We start from the raw sequence: 21624 nt of genomic DNA, 5'->3' as shown, positions 1-21624 counted from the left end.
GAGGCATCCTGACCAGATGCCCGAGCCACCTCAACTGGCTCCTCTCGACGTGGAGGAGCAGCGGCTCTACTCTGAGTCCCTCCCGGATGACCGAGCTTCTCACCCYATCTYTRWGGGAGAGCCCAGCCACCCTGCGGAGGAAACCCATTTCGGCCGCTTGTATCCGTGATCTCGTTCTTTCGGTCATGACCCAAAGCTCATGACCACAGATGAGGGTGGGAACGTAGATTGACCGGTAAATCAAGAGCTTCGCTTTTTGACTCAGCTCTCTTTTCACCACAACGTACTTAGCCACTTAGAAAAATAAACTCAATATAAAAAAAAAAGAATTACTGGGTCCAAGGTCTTATCTTTCCTGTCTGAATTTTTTTTTCACATGCAGGAAATGCAAAACATAATTTTGGGCAATTATTGTTTAAATAATAAAAAAAAAAAAAAAATATTTAGTATTACCTCTGAACAGATATTTACCCTGGGCGATACTCCGTCACATCCTCTAAATGTGAGGCGGGGGCAGCGAGGGCCGTTTAACTGGAGAGTGACGAAGGTAGCACGGGGGTGAGTCGGGAGGGTGAGGCCGATGAAAGAGCTGGGCAGCCATCAAAGACGAGGAAAATGAAATGGCATTTGACCTTGCAGAGTGCTGGCGTGCGACGCTCCGCCACTGAAGTGCAAAGTAGTTTGTGAACCTTTGGGAATTGGGAGAGGAAAGAGATCGGGTCTGTGGAAGGCCGGTGAGGGGTGAGAGGACGGGTCAGGCAATTTAACCCCTCACAACTGATTCAGCCACGGACTAAAAAAAAGTTCTAAAAGTGACCAAATGAGACAAAGTCAGACAGAAAGAAAGACAAAAACAACATACACAAAGAAACTACTTTTATTGTTTCCTGTGTATGGCTTTAAAAAAAGGTCTCTTAAATGGGTGAATCTGGTTGCACAGCCTGCAAGGAAACACGAGAGTAATATCTCTCTCCATAATAGAATCGCTCCTCAACCAGGTCCTGAACTTGTAGCAGATATGCAAATGTCAGATAAATAATTCAGCTCTTTTGCATTTGCTTGCACTTATTTCTGCCATTTTGGCAATAATGAGTAAGAATGTGATAAGAAAAATATGCAGTGTTTATACCATTTTCCGTGGATGGTCTATTAGCTTCAGAACAGGCTTAGCGGATGGATAATAACCACGGGATTTTGACTGTATATGTCATCATCGCTTTTCCTGATTTTCATGTGTCTGGTAAGAACAATATAGCAAGAAATACCAATTTAGCTATGAATGTGCTTGTAGACCTTTTATTTTTTATTAATCAGGAAGACTATAAGTTTCATATTTTAGTCTGTTTGAGTCTTAATAGCATTAGATTGTCAGATATATACAGGCAAGCGAGTGTAACACAGCAGCAGCATCTATGACATGCCTTAAATGTAAATAGCTGTGACAATTAACTCATTATGCAACTAATTGTTTCAGATCACAACGCAAAGTCGAATTTGTAATTCAAATGGTGTTTTAGCACTCCCGGGTAGGAGGGAATCTGTTTTTTGATCCACCGTTCCTGTTACCTCACTGCAAGACCGGCTCTAAAAATACGAGTCTGCTAAACAATCCAGACTGAAGAGGCGATGGCTTCAACTCCGAGAGGAAAACAGAGACCTTCGCATCACATTCATTAGCATTTTCACATTTTGCTTCTTTCATCTCGAGATGTCAGACAGGACTGATGACACGATAAAACGGCGAAGATGGAGTTTGTAAACTTTGGTGTCTGCAAACTTGTTTTGCAGAATTCAACAAAAAAAAAATTGTTCTTTGCTGAGAAACAGGGCAGAAAGACAACAATTGTGCTTGTTTAGAGTCAGCCAAATTGGTGAGTTTTTACTTATCACAATTTAATCAATTAATATAAAGTCCAGGTTTTGACTAGGCCATTTCAAAAGCACCATTTTATTTTTTTTACTCATTCCAAGTTGAGCCTACTTTGGATCCCACAACCCAAGTGCTGCTAATCTTGTAGTCAAACACTGATAGTTGACTACATCAGTGTTTGACTACATTAGTGTTTGACTACCCTGATGTAATCAACCACTGCATCTTCAGGAACGTCTGGTAGAAAGCAGATTTCATGTTGTCATCAATTAAGACGAGTCACCACTCTTCCCTGTGTTCTCCATTTCTGGTTAATGGCTCCCACTCTACTTCACTGGACTAATAAAGCTTAGGAAATGGCTTTGTAGCAATTGCAGAGTGATTATTGTGAAAGACTTTGTTTCCTACATGTAATTTAACTTGTTTAGATTTGGACGTGACCTCTTTACCCTCTCTGTTGTTGCTAGACTAGACCTGTTTTAGAGATTTTTGATTGTCTCGTGGCTAATGAAAATGAACACCCATGTTGTTAACCACAGTTAATATAGAACTTAAATGCTCACATAGCACCAGGCTTAATATTTTATTCCCCCTCATTTGAAATTAAATGGTGACGTAAGTCAGTTTTCAGTTTGATCAGCCCTGGCCGTTGACCAACCTGTCAAAAACTCAAATACCCAACCCTTTCCTAATCTGTGAATGCATCACACTAAACACGCTGACAACAGCGTCCTTCAGTGTGAATGCTGCTACTGAGTAAATAAGACTAAAAAGTAAGCTATTTTCAGAATCTGTGAGGTGTTACACAGAAGAGCATAGAAAGTGTAGAGGTTTAAGAGGCAGTTTCAACAAAAAGGCTGCAGGGAAGCAAGAGTTTTCTGAAAAAGAAATCCAAGTCATTGTGTGCACCGGCTGTGTCCTTACCTTATCTAATAAGGTGGAGGTGTAAAAGTAATCCAGCATTTTCTCCAAATGGCAATGTCACTTTGAGGTTTAGGTGGTTTTATTTAAAAAATAGCTTTATCATTTTTATTGTGAAGTCTGACTTATTTGATAATGATGTTACAATTACTTGTAAGAACATCATGAAACCACAAACTTTTCCTTAAAGCATCTGGCAGTGCTGTACAGCTTCACCTCGTCATCGATTCTCACCTAGCCTGTGAAATACTTCGATTGTCTTTCTGAAAGCATGTGTCGTCTTTCCTCTGGGTAACACTCCAGATAGCTGAGCAACACAGTTGAATATCTCCTCTCCTTACGATATTCATGACCCCCCTCCCTCTCTCCTACAGCAGGCAATCAAAGATAGGGAACGGGATGATGCAAGGACAGCTTAGACAAGTAATTTTGCCTTTAATTGCTTGGAACTCCCTTGAGTTCTGATGCTTAAGCACTCTAAAACTGTTGTTGTTTTGCTGTGCATAATCTTTGATTATATGAAGGTCAGCATTTTTTCTTCTCTAAGCTTCTTACGAAAGAATTTGGAGCAGGTGGATTGCTCAGATAGCGGGACAATACTTCCCCGCCGGAGCTGTAGGAGTGAACTGCTTCCTTTCTCCGTCCACTCAACACTCCTCACTTCCAGCGTCTTCCAAGGGAATCTTTGCCCTTCTTAGAGATGAGAGTTTTTGTTGGTTTTTCCTTTCTTTTGTTTCTGCTTAGACCTCATTTCCCAGGCTGTCATTATGTGGGGGTTTATCTCACTAATTGAGGCTTCATCTTTCTGGGCAATCTCTCAGTGGACATGGATTAAGAGCCCCTATCTCTACACTGGAGCCACAGCGGGATCAGCCAACACTCTGGGGATTGTGGAGGGGTGAACATTAAAAGGAATGTTCTCAATTTGGTAGGGCTGGACGATATGGCTGGAAAACTTATCACAATATATATGCAATGTCAGTCAATAGTTGATTACTGATTAGTTTTTTTGTTTTAAATATCAGAAATATTGCGAAGTCGATGGCGTAACCTTTTCTGTTTTATCCACAGTTTTCACTCTACGCCGTTGTAGTTTATTTTTAGGCGGTTATGAGGGACAGCGACGAAACCTTAAACTGTCGCTAAGCAAGTTACTCAACATGCTGTTGCTAGGCAACCAAATAATGAGAAGCTGCGTTCCCGTTGCCCGTCTACTTGTGCAACTTGACATTTTGAAAATAAATTTCTTTCATGCAAATAAGACAATTTGGAAAAAAAAACTTGTTTTTCACTAAAAAGGTTTGGCACAGGATGAGGTAGTTGTTTTTGCCGTGTTGAAGTTGTTTTTTTTGTTTTTCGTAAACCTGCAACTGAAACACATTTTTCACGTCACGAGTCACATGATCAACAACCGGATGTTGCCACTGATGCAAGCTACAAAGTTGATGACTTATTGCGTGAACAAACTTGTTTGCTTGTGACTTTTAATTGCTTTTCTTATTTTACGGAAACACAGCAATTGAGAAACTTTTTTTGGTTCTCAAACAATGTTTTTTTACATTAGTGGGACACTGAAAGATTTGTGCACATTTATAATGGAAACATAGTGAGTGAGTTAGTTGATGCCACCAGCTTTGCTTAGCTAGTCGTCATTTAAAGGTTGAACATCTAAAGCTTTTTCTTTGCCTACATCCCCCAGAATGCTGGATTGGAGTTCAGTGAAATTACTGAAATTTCTATTAGACGTATTATATATTGATATTGATATTTCACATGTATATAAAAGACTTACAAAATGTGTTTGTACATTATGCTGCATTGGTGATTTGGCAAACATTAGATGTAAAGTTGCAGAGTTGACCTACACTGACCTCGATTTTGCATTGCTACACCTAAAGTCTGTTTCATTAGAGGAAGTCCTGATGACTGCTCATGCACACTGTATTTTCTCCTGTCATGTATTGTGACTTGTATGACTCAAGAGGTGCCATTTTCTTTGCATAAACAATCAGCTGATTTGTTTAAGTGGGAACATGGGTCCCGAGTCTCCGATAGCGTGTTCTCAAGCAGACGCAGAGCTTTATGAATTTCAAATGTTCCGGGTCTACTCTCATTAGCCCTAAAAGCCAACAGATGAAAGTGCAGGTCAGCACTCACTGAAACAAGAGCCAAAAACCTTGCCCATAGGAAAGGAGAGTGACTCAGTGATAGCCGTCAGACCAGATACAGATTTTACCTTTTCTCACACTGCTGTGTGTAAGGAAAAAAAAAAAAATGCAATGGTCTGATCTATATTTAGCTGCACTTGTGGATATTGCAGCTTTGGTTTTGCATGAAACACTTATTAAAGTTTTGAGTGTCTCCATCTGAACCCAACAGATCAGGCAGAGTCGAATGGTATAACTTTCAACACGTGAGATAAATCCTTTAAATGGAAACTTTATTTTGATCCATCAGATAACCCAATCAAACAAAGTCTGGTTATTTTTGAAGTCCAGGTTAACAGCGTTGGCTCTTTGTGGTGTATTCTGAGTCTAATCTAAGCAAGACTTCTGGCAGGTTGCATTGTGTTACTGGCAGAAGCTGCTGCTACCCAAACTGACATTGTCATTGGATCGGTATCGCTGCCGACATTTCCCTGCCAGTGTTTCTAGTGTTGACTTGACTGAATCAATATATTTATTCTAGATACGGGGTTGCAAATAGTTTATTTAGACATTCAATGATCAGGAATTTGAGGCCAATTTGTATTTTTTTTTCTGAGCCTTTAACAGTTCTGGATTTCTTAGACTTCTCTTTAAGAACTGAAGGTCAGCAGATTCTGATTGAATGATTTGTTAAGAACAGGAAGGAAAATAAAATACTTGACATAAACTTCAGTGCAGAACTCCTCATGGGACCTTTCTAAGCAGCATTTATTACTATAGTAACCACATCCGCATCAGATTTCTGGACCAAAAAGAAAAATGTTATGCTTGTGTCAAAAACAAGATAGAATAACTCCCAAATAAACTCTTTAAGAACAATATAGAGTTAGTTTTCTCTTGCAGGTTGGAAGAGAAAACACATTTCTCTTTTCTTTAGGACTGAAGTTTTCATATTGTTTGAAATATTGTTTTCTAGCCAGCCTGCCATTAGTGACACTTAATTATTTATATTAAAAGCAGAAGTGACATCACACAGTGTGTGAAAGAGCAGTAAACGGACCACAGATTTACTAATGTTTTGAAGAAAAGACCAGATGATCACAGAATTAATTTTCTAAACTGTCTTTAAAAAAGAAGCAACAGAAACCAATTTAAAATGGCGAATGCATCTCAAACCAACCTTAATATACAGTTTCTCTAAAATCAGCTTCTGATTTCACTTTTTGAAGATTTCACTGATACCAAAGACGGCTAACTCTGAGTCTTCCTACATTTCCATTACAAATATTGCCGATATTCCGCCAATGTCGAAAAAACACAATTTTGCAATTGCGGCGTTTCCTTTCCAGACTATTTCTCATGATTGTTGCTGTCCTTTTTTTTTTTTCCTGACATCGACACCTAATTGTGCTGTAAACTTAAACACTGAGGAAGACTGACAAATGAGAATAAAATGTTTAAAGATCCTTTTTATATTAAGTGTCTTAAATTAGCTCAGAGGGGAGCGATTACTGGTCAAAGAAAAAAAAAAACAACATTCCTCTGAAGATGGTCAGATACTGGACTGAAAACTAAAAGCAAAGAAAAAAAATCTAAAGAAAACCATGAAATGACCTTCAGAAATCCTTAAGATAATTTATTACAACGTCTGGCTGCTTGAAATAAATGTACAAAGAAATAAGTGAGGACTGAAGACATTTTCGCAGTAATCAGCACTGGATTACCTCATTATTGCTCAGGAAGTCACGATGTAGTAGTTGATTTTCAGACAGAGCTCACACGTCTTAAGATATTTACTGCCAGGCTGTTCATCCAAGAAACCAATTATGCATTATTTTTATTGTTTTGAATTGTGTCTAAGAACATCTCTGTCACTAAGCAAATATATCCAGATATATTTCCCTTCCCTTTCCACTTTATTTGGGTAAGGTTCATTTAAAGCCTTTTATGTTCACCATAAAGAAACCCTGATTTGCAACAATAAAAGCTGCAAGCGGTACTCATTGTCAGGCGTCCCTTGGCCTCAACGTTTTGCCCCTAATCTCTTCTCCACTATCCCCCGTTAGCCGCCAGTATCCTCCGGTCGCCGATCCCAGTGCACTGGTGGGGCATTTTCAGCGTCAGGGTTGACTCTTTATCAACTAATTACAGCTCATTTCCCTCTGAAAAAAAGGGCCTCGCTGCGAGCCTGAGCCTCAGCTAAAGCAAAGTGGACATTTTCTCAGCCACACTGGGAGGAAAGCTTTTAAATGCCACTCACAATTAAAGCCGGTATGGCCCTGAGCCTTTTCACACTGTGCCCATCACACGTCCCAGCAGCCGATAAGATATAGTTTTAATTATTCATTATAAAACTGAGGCATGTTTCCATGTTGACTCCCTCCTAATTGAGGAACTAGTATAGTGTAGTCACTGCTATTAGAGCCGTATCCTGCAGACATGTATGGAAGACTCACTGCGGCGTTTATTCCAAAAGACAGGAAGAGCAGCCCTAACCAAAAGCAACAACAACAAAAAAAAGCTTCTGGTAGAAGATTCTCTATGCATTCAGGTCTTATTTGTTAAGGACTAAGTGTTAATACTGAACTAAATGTGAATTTGTAATATACATTTTATCTATCTGCATAAAAGTTGGTGATGTGAAGTATTAACTGAGTAAAAAAAAAAATCCTGAGGTTTTGATGCTTTTACAGCATTTGTCCAGGAATTTTAACAAATTCTTAAAGTGTTTTTCACATTTTTGTATTTCTTTTGCAGATTTATTTAAAAGGGACATCATTATGTGTTCTAGGCAAACAGTGACATTTTATAGCACAATCAAGTAGCTATGYTAACTTCAGTTGTTATAAAAATGCTTCATATCTATATAAATTTGAGTAAAAAGAAATTTSACTTCTTAATTTGGGCCTGTGTCTCTTTAAAAGCTCCTACTCTTTCTAAAACTCCGCCTTCAGGAAGTCACCCAACATGGCTCCTCTATTAACCCTTTAACAACGTTTTTAATCAGTGTTTCACTGAGAAGTAGCTCCTATAATGAGCTCAGCAGGTGCTCAGTTTGACCTGGTGTTTGCTAATTGCTGCTGGCTAGTCTGAAGGAGCTAGTTGTCCTTGAAGGCAGAGTTAGGTTTACCCAGGCGTTTTCATGGAGATTCAGGGATTTCTCAAACGTGCATGAATGGAACAAAGCAACACTTTAGTTTTGTTATTGATGTGGGAATAACATTGTAAAACAAAAAAAAAAGTTGGTTTTACATAATGCCGTCCCTTTAATAAGAAAACACATAATGTATTTTAAATATGATTTTTTTTTTTTTTTTTAGATTAGGGAAATCATTTTGAAATCCAAGAATAGGCTATGCAAAAGTTCTCATCTGAACTCAAGAGTGGGTGTTGAGTTAACATCGCACTATTGTTAGTTACCAATTGAGCATAAAATTATCTACCTTTCTATCTGCCTGGTCTTTGTTTTTACTCCTCAAATACCAAATAGTGAAAAAAATCTGACATATTGTATATTTTTATATTCGACGACCATAAATTTGGTACTTGTGCTGCATATTTTACCAGGCTTTAGAGCCCAGCCAATCCTTCAGGCCCTCGGGGCATTCTAAAGTGGAGATGAACAATTACTTCATTACAGAAAGATAATTGAGATCCTGCACCCTGCAAAAATGGAGTTTACCATCAGTAGCTCCTCGGCCCCAAGAGAGCGTGGAAATTGCACAATTCCATTGTTGGAACAATCTGAACAAGAGGGTACCTGTTTTGCACTGGGGTTTTGAATATATTTGGTAAGTGAAACTGAAAATTGCTACCAGGCCCCTGGAGGGACAAAAATATTTTTGCAGATCAACTCTGCAATTAAACCATATTGGAGGGGATGAAAGTATTAAAACTGTTAATGTTATGGGTATAATGATGTTTCCTGTTAATGTCATCTGTGTTTTTAAAAGTCTATGACCTGATAATAAAAATGTATATTTATCTCTTTAATCCATCCATCCATTTTCTTGCACCCTTGTCCCTCAGTGGGGTCGGGAGTGTTGCTGGTGCCCATCTCCAGCTAACGTTTCGGGGGAGAGGTGGGGTCACCCTGGACAGGTCGCCAGTCTGTCGCAGGGCAACACAGAGACACACAGGACACACAACCATGCACACACACACACACACACTCACACCTAGGGGCAATTTGGAGAGGCCAATCAACCTGACAGTCATGTTTTTGGACTGTGGGAGGAAACCAGAGTACCCGGAGAAAACCCACGCATGCACAGGGAGAACATGCAAACTCCATGCAGAAAGACCCCCGGCYGGGAATTGAACCCAGAACCTTCTTGCTGCAAGGCAACAGCTCTACCAACTGCGCCACTGTGCAGCCCTTATCTCTTTAAATAAAATTTATTTACTTCCTGTCACTAGTGACCATAAAATATTTCTGTTGGGCGCAGAGTCATATCCTCATATCCTATGTTTGAAGGAGATCAGTTGAACAAAGTCTAAATGATTTAGAGTTTTGAACTACTATTAGCATCTTATGTCCTTGATTACCATAATAATCAAATAAATGGTTATCGGAAATGGAGCAAAGTATTGAACATCCATCCAAATCTAGATCTCTGCTTTAGCGGGTCTGTACAAACTATCATTCACATTGTAATGTGTTGACTATATTCATCTATCTTCATCTGTATAAAACCACTAACTTTTTCAAAGTTGTTGTCACTGATTTTTGTCAGAAAAGGTCAATGCTGCACTCAGGTGCAGATGAAGCAAACACCTACAAAAGTAAGACATGAAAAGTTTAAAAGATTAAACTTCTGCATTAAGCTTGCTTCCTTTGTTCTGCTGACATTGCACCATCTGTGGCAGCCATTAAAGCTTTGAGTCCTTTTGAGGGCCATTTTTATACCCAGCAAAACAAAGTTTGTGATCTGAAAGTGTTATTAGCCAACATGACCAGAAATGCTGACTGAAAAAAATAAAAACTTTCTCTGGCCTTATTGTCGACTTTCTAAAAGCACCTCCTGGGGTCTTGTTAGCACTATAGCTTGGCAAAAGTCTGATCTACACAAAGCCCACACAACCAAAACACTCGAGCCCCTTTGACCTTCAGCGGTTATTGTCTCTCCTATATGCTTATTGCCGGAGAACTGTCGCAGCATTTTGGAGCTCCAAGGGTCKGCGTTTCCCGTGGCGCTCAGAGCAAAGTCCACATTTCTAACTACCTCGGCGAGGAGCAACTCAGTCAGTCCCCCGATCCTGAAGATCGGCTCTCCTAGCGGGGGTGCGACACATAAGACGACATGCCAAGAAGAAACGTCGCCGCGTCTGCTGGGCGTGTCTTTTTATGTGTGTGAGTGACGGGCCTGTAATGCGTCTTTCTCTCTGCCTCCGTGGAGAAAAAAAAGGAGCATCTCACTTCAGGGGAGCTGGGCGAAGACGTTTCTGCAGCTGAAGGCGCCAAGTGTGTTGCAACTTTTAAAATAAGCACATCACATCTTTACGCTCCCAGTAGGTGCAAGATTGCAGTTGTTTGTTCTTTTTCTCGGGCTCCTTCTTATACCAGTTTGAACATGTATGAACAAATTCTGGTGTAGTTTTAGAAATTTGCTTCGACAGCCACATTCTGCAAAAAACAACTTTTGAAATTGTATTCTTCAATCATAAAACTCAATAATTGGGACTGTAACGATAMATTTTGCTGAGTGATAAATTGTCCCAGTAATTATTGCGATAAACGATAATATTGTTGTTGTTGTTGAGAGATCATCTTCAAGTAATATATTGATAATGGCATAATAATGCAAGTTCATCTTCTCAAACACCAATAAACATAAATTTAGTAAAGGCACTGGAAGAGATTTTAAATTTCAAAATAAAACACAACAACTAAAAGCAATAAATAAAGCAAAACACTTAAAAAACATAACTAAAATGGATTATGATGTCTCTAAGCAAAATTTAAATATTAATCACCAGAATGGGAGTCTTTGAGTTCCTTTTAATATAGCATGTGATTAATTTATTAATTGAATAATTGCCTATTGCAACAGGCTTATCACTGATTTTAGCAAAAAACGAGAGCATTTYCATTAAGCAAATTTTATTTCGAAATGTCAAATTCCTCAATTTCATGGTCAGTGGTAGCCACAGATGACTGACTAGTAGTCATTAGTACAAATGAGTACAAAGTACAAAGAAAATACAAAGTACAAAGAAAACAACTTCCTGTCGTTTTCTTTGTGGCTTGCGCCAGTTGTTGTTGATCATATGACTCTTTTCGCACCATATGTGATGTGAAAAAAGTGTTTCCATTGCAGTTTTGGTGAACCGGTAGTCTCTACCTTGAAGGTAGAGACTCCAGTTAGTCCTGAATGGATGCAGCCCGTTTGATCTGGTACGATTAAATGTATTACACATTTATTTGGCGTAATGAAACACCAAACCAATGGGCTCATGTGTGACTCCAACACCTCCCTCCCTCTTTAGACTTGAAGATGTCAGGCACTCTAAATCCAATATGCTTCCACTTAAGTTTCCAGTTTGACATTTCATCCTAGTTTGGGGTACTTTCCTCATGCTAAGCACAATCTCCTCGCGGATTTATTCATCTCTGCGAGGTAAAGTGAGACATCAGTGGCCGAAGCACCTGCACAGAAACGATAAATGACCCTGGTGTGAGGTGAAGTTCAGTGGGGACATGTCAACAGGCTTCAGAGCATAGTTTTGTCAAAACAGCAGCTGCGCTCTGTTGGAATTCTGCACCTTGTTGCATCAACCAGCTTCTTTGCCTGGATTAGGGCTATACTGTCCATCTGTCTGCAGTCGGCTTTACTTTTAAGCCCTGCCATTTCACAGGTCCACATCTAGCCGGCAATCCCGGTAGGCGGCTTAGCTCTTTCAATGACAGAAGGGTATCCTTGCTCCTGAAAATTCAGCTAGCCAACACTCAGGTACTGTTAAAGCAATCTTATTCAGCAAGCTAAAGGTCAGAGACTAATGATTAAGATGAATTAACCTGAATTGTGGCTGCTACTGTTTTTTTCCCTATAAAGTGGAGGCTCCTGCTTATTGGACAAACCAAGCTGATTTGATTCATATTTAACTTCATGTCATCATCATATAGACTGGTTCATTTTAGAGAGGCACCAATATGATATTAATATCTGTATCGGTCTTGATATTGAACAAATTTTAGATTGGGTATTGGGTATTATGCTTAGTTTTTACATGTTTAACTAAGCTAGTCAGCCAGTTCCAGTGTTAAATGATCAATAAAATTAAAACTTTATTGATCTTTGGAAATATGGTTTAACATTACTATGCATTATCATTATATTACTTGAAAATGGTTTCAAAACGACAATATTATCGTTTATCGCAATAACTTCTGGGACAATTTATCATCAAGCTAATTTTTTTATTGTGACACGCCTTGTTATTTTTACGTTTGGCATATTTGAGTGTGCTGTACTTGTGTAGAGTTCTCAAATACATTTGTAATTCAGTACATGTATGTTTGTGTTTAAAAAAAGAAACGGTTTAAATCAATTCAGCACCGTTTTTGGTGATCAGTATGTTCCGGTGCAAAATCTGTACCGGTATTGGAAGTGGAAAAAGTGGATCAGTGCTTCTCTAGTTCATTTAAAAATAACAGAAATCGATGGCCTGCGTTATTTTCTTATCCATCCTCAAAGAGGGTGTAAAGAACAAGGTTGCACATTTATAACCAAGTGTTCTAGGAAAAGACCGTCAAAGCCACGGATATAGCCGCGTAAATAAAAATCCACTCCTGCATTTGGCCATTGAGGATTAGCCTGGCAGCTGACTAAGCAGTTTGCCAAGGAAGAGGCTTTAAAGGCTTTTAACACTTTGTGCTGCAGATAACGTCAGCATCATCTCGTGGATTTCCCAGCAGCTTACAGGTATTTAACAATGGTATTTAAAAGGGCTTGGGAGTGATGTCTTGTGACAGGTAAACTAAAGCTTTGGGCGACGGATGTGTCTTCTCCCTGCTTGTGTACCATTGTGTCTATTGTGATGAATTTAATAGAGACCGACAGATGAGTAGGGAACCAATCAGCGATGTATAATAAGTGCAGACATGAAGCCTATTCACAACACAAACCATCACAGCACAAACATTGGATGCTGGTGCGTGTCGGACAATGAAACTGGTCTAAGTATTTCCAAGGCCAAAGATTTAATGTAGACAGAAAAAAAACCTATCATGCTGAAGAGTATAGATAAAGCAATATACCTGCAAGGTAATCCAGAAATGACAAACGCAAAATTACATGACATTTATTCAACAAAGTTGAAAAACAACAATAATTTAGAAAACAAGAATTTCTTTTTGAAGTTTAATCTGTTTTTTATTATTATTCTCTTGATGTTGATGCATATTCTTAAGATCTGACCATCTTTTTTTTTTTACGTTTACTTATATTTTTCAAAATTTTTATTTGGTAATAAAAAATATTATTTAAAAAAAAAAATATATATATATATATATATATATATATATATATAATGTTTAATATGCAGTGGCTGGAGTGAGATTCTACCTCATGCAAAAATAATACAAAGTCAACATATTAGAAATTTAAAACTAAATGTACAATGTTGCTTTAAAAATCTATCCTGTTTAGTATTTACAATATATTTTCCAAATCATACATTTTTCCATTTTAGCATAAAAATTTAATCTGAAAATGAGTAGATTTACCAAATTATAATGACAGGATTCAAATTCTAGTTTGACTGCTTGTCTTTCTAACAATCTGTTGTTTCATAAAATCATCTTGACAGTACTGATAAGTGGAACTATGGTTTTTTGCTCCTTTGACAATTCAGTGGACCTCTGCCTATTTGTTGTTCAGCATTCACTTGTTTGCGGATTTTTGTGAAATTATTCCAAAATTATTYCCAGAAAACCAGATTTTTWAAAATCTAAAATATGTGAAAGAGAATAAACCTTGGGAAGCTGAAATMCTTCGGTGTAACCCTACTTGACAMAGCATTGAGGAGTGCCATTCATTTTTCTTGACACTGATTGGCTGTGCCAAAGACTGTCGATGTTAGCTTCTAACTGCTAACATCGACATCTAGTRCTGCTAAATGTGACTTCTACTATACACATTAATCTGGATTAAGGCAGATTTGGTATATTAAGTTACATCTCATATCCTGGGTTGGGTATTTCTCATCGTTTATCATGCTACTTTTTTTGTGGCACTATGAACAACGGACTATGCAGTCACCTAAGAAATAAGTCAGAAATATTTTTTATCATAAACTTTATTGTTATGACTTTTKAAATAAAATTCTGAGTCCATATCGCCCAGGCCTAATTACTAGTCAGAGTAGTAGTTGTTTCATTATGATTACAGCGATGCTGCTCCATTGTCAGAGCAGCGTTGGGTACCATCTGCCTCCCATGTGAGGCAACATCCTCCAGATCCCCATAGACGCTGGCACAAAAACATTTCTCCCCCCCATTCATTGATCTAGTTATTGGTCTTGGACCAACRGGCCCTTGTTTATTGAGCACAGTAGTCTTATTTCTCCAACATATTCATTCTCTCAGGAAGTGGCCCCCTCTCTCACTCCGCCTCAATTAATGTAATTCTCTGGGAGCTCGCTGATTGCTATGAAGAGCTGCATTCAGGCTGCATGCCTGTGAGGGAACGATAACGCCAGATCATTAACAATCCAGTGCTGCTAATGTTTACCAGTGGAGGTTATTTTTCATCTTAATGTGTCTGTCTGTATTTTTCCTAAATTTTGCTACTGAGGCTGTGAGCAACATTTTTTTTCCTCCTCCAACTAAACTTGCCAGGAAATAAGAAATACACAACATTTAAACTGATTATTGTTTAAATCCTCATYGAAACAGACTCAGTCACGGTGTGCATGCTTTTGATCTTCTGCTTTTGAAAGAATTTGAAGGTATGATTCTATGTTTGGCTTTTTTAGGTCTTGTTTGTTGCCGTGGTTTAATGGGATATTTYCTTAGCCTGTTTCCTGGATTGCCTCTATTTGTCTTTTTCCTCTCAGYCCACACACCTCGACCTAATTTGCTAATTATCACACCTGACTCGTATTAAGTTATTTACACCTTGAGCGGGAGCTTGTCGTTTTCTACTCATGAGGTCTCTTCAGAATTGATGTTAGTTTTCTCTCATATGGGTCAGTCCTGTATAATTTGTCTTKGTTCTAGTTTTGTTTTTAGTTTTGACCATCTTGTTTTATTGTTTGGCTTTGTAATTTTTATWTATTGACTATCATCTAAAAACTTGTTCAAAAGCCAGACTGCTGTACAAAACTTACTGAATATGCTGATTTTCTTTATCAACAAGAAATTATGATTTAGGACACACAGTAGAGTCAGTAGTGTTTTGGCCTCTGCAGCTCCCGTACCCACTGCTACCTGATCTGCATCTGCTTGGTTCTCCTCTCCACACAGGCAGAATAAACCAGTTAGCCATGGTAAAAAAAAAACAAAAACTCTGAAACAGTGACATATCTCCCCCAAAATAAAGAAATAACTCAAAGCTTAGCATAAGACTTAGGGCAGGCGAAATGTTTGAGACAGAAGAAATATTTTTCTGTATGTTTTTGTCAGCACAACTTTGACCGACGACACTAAGATACGACGACTACTCAGAAACATTGATAAGCTAGCTAGCTTCTAGCTAACTGCTAGCTATTTACAGTGAGCTATGCATTTAATTGTGCAGCTCAATTAAATGAAATCGTGCTGTGCAATCCACAACACCCACCCATTTTTTCTGCTGACTCTTAAACATTTAAATAAATCAGTGGAAGCAAGAGTTGAAGATTCTTATTGCTCTGTGTCCCAAATCAGATGCGCCTTTCAGACAAAAAAAGAAAAAGTCTAGTATTTAGTAAGTATTTTTTTGGAGTRTAATGTTCAACAAGGCGACATTTTTTTGTTAAAAATAAAATTCTTYGTTTTTCACGTAATTTTTGAATTCTTCAGAAAATAATTTTTTAACACCTTGTTTAACCATTTCATGTTCTGTTCTGGTTTCATTTGTGTTACAGAATAACAGGAAATGTTGACCTCCAGCTCTTGATTCGCTCTTTTTTTTTTCCTATTTACACCATAAAYACATACTTTCTGGGTTATTAAAATATGGTTAAAATGGAAAATATGTAAGTCAGAAAAAAAATGAAACAGGATTTTGAACAATAAAACTGATTTCATAGGGCCCTAAACAAAATCATGGGCAACAGAAGTGAAAGTAATCGCGTCTCATTTGCTAATGCGCACTATGTAAATGCCTTCATGATAGACGATGACAGATAGAGCCGAGCCTGGGGTCACTGCTTCTTAGGTGTCTTAGCATGCCACACAACACGCCCGCCTCTGTATCTCTGCGCTCCCTGTGCTCAGCACTAACTCAATCGATGACGTTGGGGAATAAGACTGATCACATATGGCTTGGGGCTGAATGCAGCCCAGCAGGCTTTGCCGCAGGTCTCTGATCTCAGACAAAGCCCCCTCAGTGTGTTTCGACATCACTTGATTACAGATGGTATCGTCAAATCCCCAATCTGAACTTCGACCTCAGACAAAATTAAATGAAATTGAGCTATGCAATCCACAACACCCACCTATTTTTTTCCTTTTTATTCTGATGTCCAGCTGTCTGGTGATACACTGAGGGGGGRRAAAAAAAAGTTATTAGTGGTTGCCCGCCTGGCAGTAGCATGTCACCCCATAATTAACTGTCAGCTATTTTTTAAGTGATTTTCTTTTTCCCCTTCCCTGCAATCTCTATCTGATATATTTGTTACGGTCTACTGAATCTCACAAAACATCCTTCATTGGGTTAAGAGGAAATACCCATTAACCTGTTTGACTTGCACAAATCCTGAAACATATAGCAAACAAAAATTAATAGTATCTGGCCCTRACCCTGTTATTTAAATTTGTCGCCAAATTATCCAGTTGTCAKGAATTTTTACTGATGCAGTCCCACCAAGCACCAAGACCAGAAATAAATATGACTTGTTTTGCCTGGGAAGCTTATTTTTATCTATCCAGTTCCCTCAGTGGTGTATGGTCTGTATTTTATCCCAAAAGACTGCATGCGCTCCGTGTCAGCCGCAGCACATATATCACACTTGCCACCATCGATCKTTGATTGAGTCCTCTTGCCTTTGCTGCTAAATCCTCTGGTGTTTTGACTGGCACAGCAAGGAAACACTATGGGGTGGAGAAAAAGAGACTTTTTGTTACCAGAACAAGGTACAAAAAATGCTCAGCATATTTTCCTGTGACACAGCATAATGCGGATTACTAAAAAAAAGCCAGTTAATTCCACCTGAAGCTGCGCCTTATCACTTCTTGTCAAGGGGATAGCATTAACTGATTGAGTTTCTGAAAGGCGATCTGTGGAAATAATGCTCAGCAGTGCACTGCAGACTCAATGGGGGTGGTACAGCAAGGCTAATGTAGATTCCCAGAATGATTACACCTTTGAATTCCTCGCTAAGATCGTGACTTCCTCTTTTTGGTCACCATGACGTCTGTGAAGAACTKTCATTTTTGAATAGCTTTTTAATCTACTGCAAGGCACAGAATCCAAAACTGTCAATTCACTGTAACCTGTATTCATCTTACGCCTACTCATAAATATTGTAATAGCTGTCATACTATCTGTCCGGTTCTCTTCACAGGAGTCACATGAGAAGGACATCCTCTTAGCTCCTATGATTGGTGCACAAACCAAATGCCTAAAAATGTCAAGGCCAATGGATTAAACCTAGATTAAGTTCAAGCCCCTATGAGTTCAAATMATTAAAGTCCTTGTGTTTACATTCCACCGTTTAGACTCAACTACTGGCTATTATAACTAAATTGATAAGTTAAGATCATTAATGTTTGATTGTCTAACAAACTATTTGCCATGTCTCTGCTTCTACCCAGGTAACCGATAAGATGGTGGCCAGGGAAGCGACTGGGCGCAGCTACCTGGTGGCTTGCTGGCAGCCCATTCTGATCCTGATGCTGGGCACCGTGCTTTCTGGCTCCACCACTGGGTGTCCGTCCCGCTGTGAGTGTAACGTTCCAGAGCGCTCAGTGATGTGCCATCGTAAGAAGCTCATGACCGTTCCCGAAGGCATTCCGGCAGAAACGAGACTGCTGGACCTCAGCAAGAACCGCATCAGAACGATTAACCCAGATGAGTTTGTCAACTTTCCAAACCTGGAACACCTGGAGCTCAGCGAAAACACTATCTCCACAATTGAACCCGGAGCATTCAATAACCTGTATGGCTTGCGGACACTGGGATTGCGCAGCAACAAGCTCAAGTTGATCCAGTTGGGTGTATTTACGGGCCTRAGCAATCTCACCGAGCTGGACATAAGTGAGAACAAGATTGTCATCCTGTTAGACTATATGTTCCAGGATTTGTACAACCTTCGCTCTCTAGAGGTGGGTGATAACGACCTGGTTTTCATCGCTCACCGTGCTTTTCACGGCCTTAACAGCCTCGAGCACCTGAGTCTTGAGAAGTGCAACTTGTCTTCTGTGCCAACAGAGGCTTTTACCCACCTCCACAGTTTGATCACTCTCAGGCTGCGTCACCTCAACATCAATTCCATACGGGATTACTCTTTTAAACGGCTGTATCGGCTGAAAGTGCTGGAAATAGCCAATTGGCCATACCTGGATACCATGACCACAAATTGTTTGTATGGATTAAATCTCACCTCTCTGACCATTGCCAACACCAACCTGACCACGATCCCTTATGTAGCCTTGCAGCACTTGGTTTATTTGCGATTTCTTAATCTTTCATATAACCCCATCCATACCATAGAGGGAAATAAGCTGCATGACCTGCTGCGTCTACAGGAGTTTCACCTGGTTGGAGGGAGACTAGCAATGATTGAGCCCTACTCTTTCCGAGGACTAAACTACCTGAAAATACTAAATGTGTCTGGAAACTCTCTTACCACGTTGGAGGAGTCAGCTTTCCATTCGGTTGGAAATCTAGAAACCCTGGCCTTGTACGACAATCCCCTGGCCTGCGATTGCCGACTCTTGTGGGTTTTCCGAAGGCGATGGAGACTGAACTTCAACAAGCAGCAGCCCACTTGCGCCTCTCCCGAGTTCGTCCAAGGCAAAGAGTTCAAGGACTTCCCGGATGTTCTGCAGCCAAATTACTTCACGTGTCGCAAGTCCAGGATTAGGGATCGTAAAGCCCAGCAGAAATTTGTTGACGAAGGAGCCATTGTTCATTTTGCCTGCCAAGCAGACGGAGATCCMGCTCCAGTGATTATGTGGCTTTCTCCTCAGAAAAAGTTTATCACCTCCAAGACAATTGGAAGGCTCTCTGTGTTGCCAGATGGCACCCTCGAGGTGCGCTATGCCCAGATTCAAGATAACGGTACCTACGTGTGCATAGCCAGCAACGCCGGGGGAAATGACACCTCTCTTGCTCACCTACACATTCATAGTTATTCACCGGACTGGCCCCACCAACCTAACAACAGTCTTGCTTTCATATCCAACCAACCCACTGAGACTCGTGCTAACGGTACAAAGCCCAATGTCCCTTTCCCGTTTGATATAAAGACACTAATCATTGCAACCACAATGGGTTTCATCTCTTTTCTTGGTGTCGTCCTGTTTTGTCTGGTACTGCTGTTCCTCTGGAGCAGAGGTAAAGGCAACACAAAGCACAACATCGAGATCGAGTATGTGCCACGCAAATCGGACGCTGGGATGAGCAGCACCACAGTGGATGCTCCTCGCAAGTTCAATATGAAAATGATTTAAAGTTTCTCGATTTTGGACTTCAGCACCAGATAAATTAGAGAAGAAGACTCCTTTGCAAACCTGTCGATCATGGTCTTTTAACATAGATTACTGCTTTTTTTTTTCTCTAACTGGTGGACTTGATAAGAGACCAGTTCCTGACTTAGACAAAAAAATCAAGAAAAAAACAAGAGGGAATGTAACTACAGCCAGGGATGGGGTGGTTCCTACAAAGCCTGTGGGGGCATTATTTGAAATTCAGATTTGTCATACAGACCTCATAGTCCTCCGGATATTGATTGGGGAAAAAACAAACTATAAAAGAAGAAGRACGCTCTCCAAACAGCCAGAATACGGGGCCAGATCATATTTAAATCATTTTCTTTTTTTCTGTTCATTCCATTTCTTGTTTTCTGTGATGCTGAATGAATGCTAAGTTAACGAGCTCACACATTCATAAAGGTACACATTTGTTTAAAATGTTAATACAATATCCCATGGTCTTTTTCACTTGTCTTTTTCTATTGTGTCACAATGCTGACAATCCCTTGCTACAAACATACAACAAGAAATTATTGGTTACAAAAACCGTTAAAAAAAAAAATAGTAAAGAAAATAAAACACAATTTAATTACAACCGCTGTTATTGCAGAGCCTAGACATTGCAATAAACGATTGGCTTCAGTTATGAGACCTTGGATTACAATTGTAATTATAGTACTAGTAGTGCTTCATTGTAAAAACTGCTAAATTTTATTTTGAGTTGTTTCAGAAATTCAATGTTTACAGATAGGAAGGAGAAGAAAACCAGTCTGGTATTCTTTCCTTTGTAAAGCTGAATTTTATGGATGTATGACAAACTTTGATACGTAATTCTCAACCGTCCTTTTTTCCCTAATATAATAAGAGTTTCCATTGATGCTTAATGTAACATTAAACACAACAATTATCCTACAATCTGAAATGAACGATCTTGTTTGGTTCTGCGGGTTGAGTCTCGTTGAGCATTTACAGATTTAACTAAACTTGAAACATTAAATTTCTGAGCTAAAAGGCTTGAGGAGATTCATTCCAGTTACTTTACGGTGCTTCTAATCCAGTTATTTTGGGGGGGTTTTTTCACTACAGATCTCCTGTAACTCCTTACACTGGCGCACAGTTTGTGCTCATACCTTTTTCCAAATCGTGCTTGATTTGGAAAAAGTATTACTCGACAGCATTTTTTTGTCCTCTACCTGATTCCAAGAAATAAGAACTACTTGTTGTGGTGCTCCTAAAGCTGTAGAATATTTCTGTCATTGTTGGTTACTTCTCTGGAGTTTTTTGTTTTTTTTTTTATAATTGTTTTCTTTGTTTTGTTTATTTTAAGAATTGATGATTCATTCATGAAAGCGCCCCTCTCTCTTCCTTCCCCCCATTAAAGCCATGGGAACGTTACCTTCTTGGATCACTTACAGGTTTGCTTCTCCCTCTGAAACGTGCTTTCTGTGTCACAAGGGAGCGGAAGAACTCGAGCACCTTGAGCTCCCCGGTCGGTACTGGATATTAAATCGAAGGGTCGAAGCCTTAACTTTTTAAGTACACGCTACAGACATCTGGGCTTTACAAGTGTATGTTCGTATACAGGCGTCTACGGTGGATGACAGTACAGATAACGTCACGGTGACGGCTGGAAGCAGGGACGGCATATGCAAGATGGGCTGACTGACACAGATGGTTTCACCCGTGGAGCAATCTGAAGCAGCTTTGGTGTAATCCGTTTTGCATAAAGGAAAAGAAAAACTAAACAAACTGGATGTGGCTCACGGTTCTCCCTCTTGCTGAATATGAATGCTCTTTGTTCAAAGTGTGGCTACTGTATCGAGCCGTTTTTTTGTTGTTTTTGT

At 39.4% G+C, this 21624-nt stretch overlaps 1 protein-coding gene across 2 annotated transcripts in view; it reads left to right on the top strand.

Moving 5' to 3' along the window:
• Positions 1-20049, top strand: part of lingo1a (leucine rich repeat and Ig domain containing 1a) — a 164045-nt gene extending 143996 nt beyond the window's left edge. For both annotated transcript variants that reach the window (XM_008411179.2, XM_008411178.2), the window contains one exon: positions 17900-20049. In XM_008411179.2, coding sequence (XP_008409401.1) covers positions 17912-19759 — 1848 coding nt within the window. In that variant the 5' untranslated portion in view covers positions 17900-17911 and the 3' untranslated portion in view covers positions 19760-20049. The remainder of the gene's footprint in view (positions 1-17899) is intronic.
• Positions 20050-21624: the final 1575 nt, after the last annotated feature.

The sequence above is a fragment of the Poecilia reticulata genome, linkage group LG6 (genome assembly GCF_000633615.1).
Source record: "Poecilia reticulata strain Guanapo linkage group LG6, Guppy_female_1.0+MT, whole genome shotgun sequence".
NCBI lineage: Eukaryota > Metazoa > Chordata > Actinopteri > Cyprinodontiformes > Poeciliidae > Poecilia > Poecilia reticulata.
Note: the sequence above shows the minus strand (reverse complement) of the source record. Positions and strands in the feature narration are given on the sequence as shown.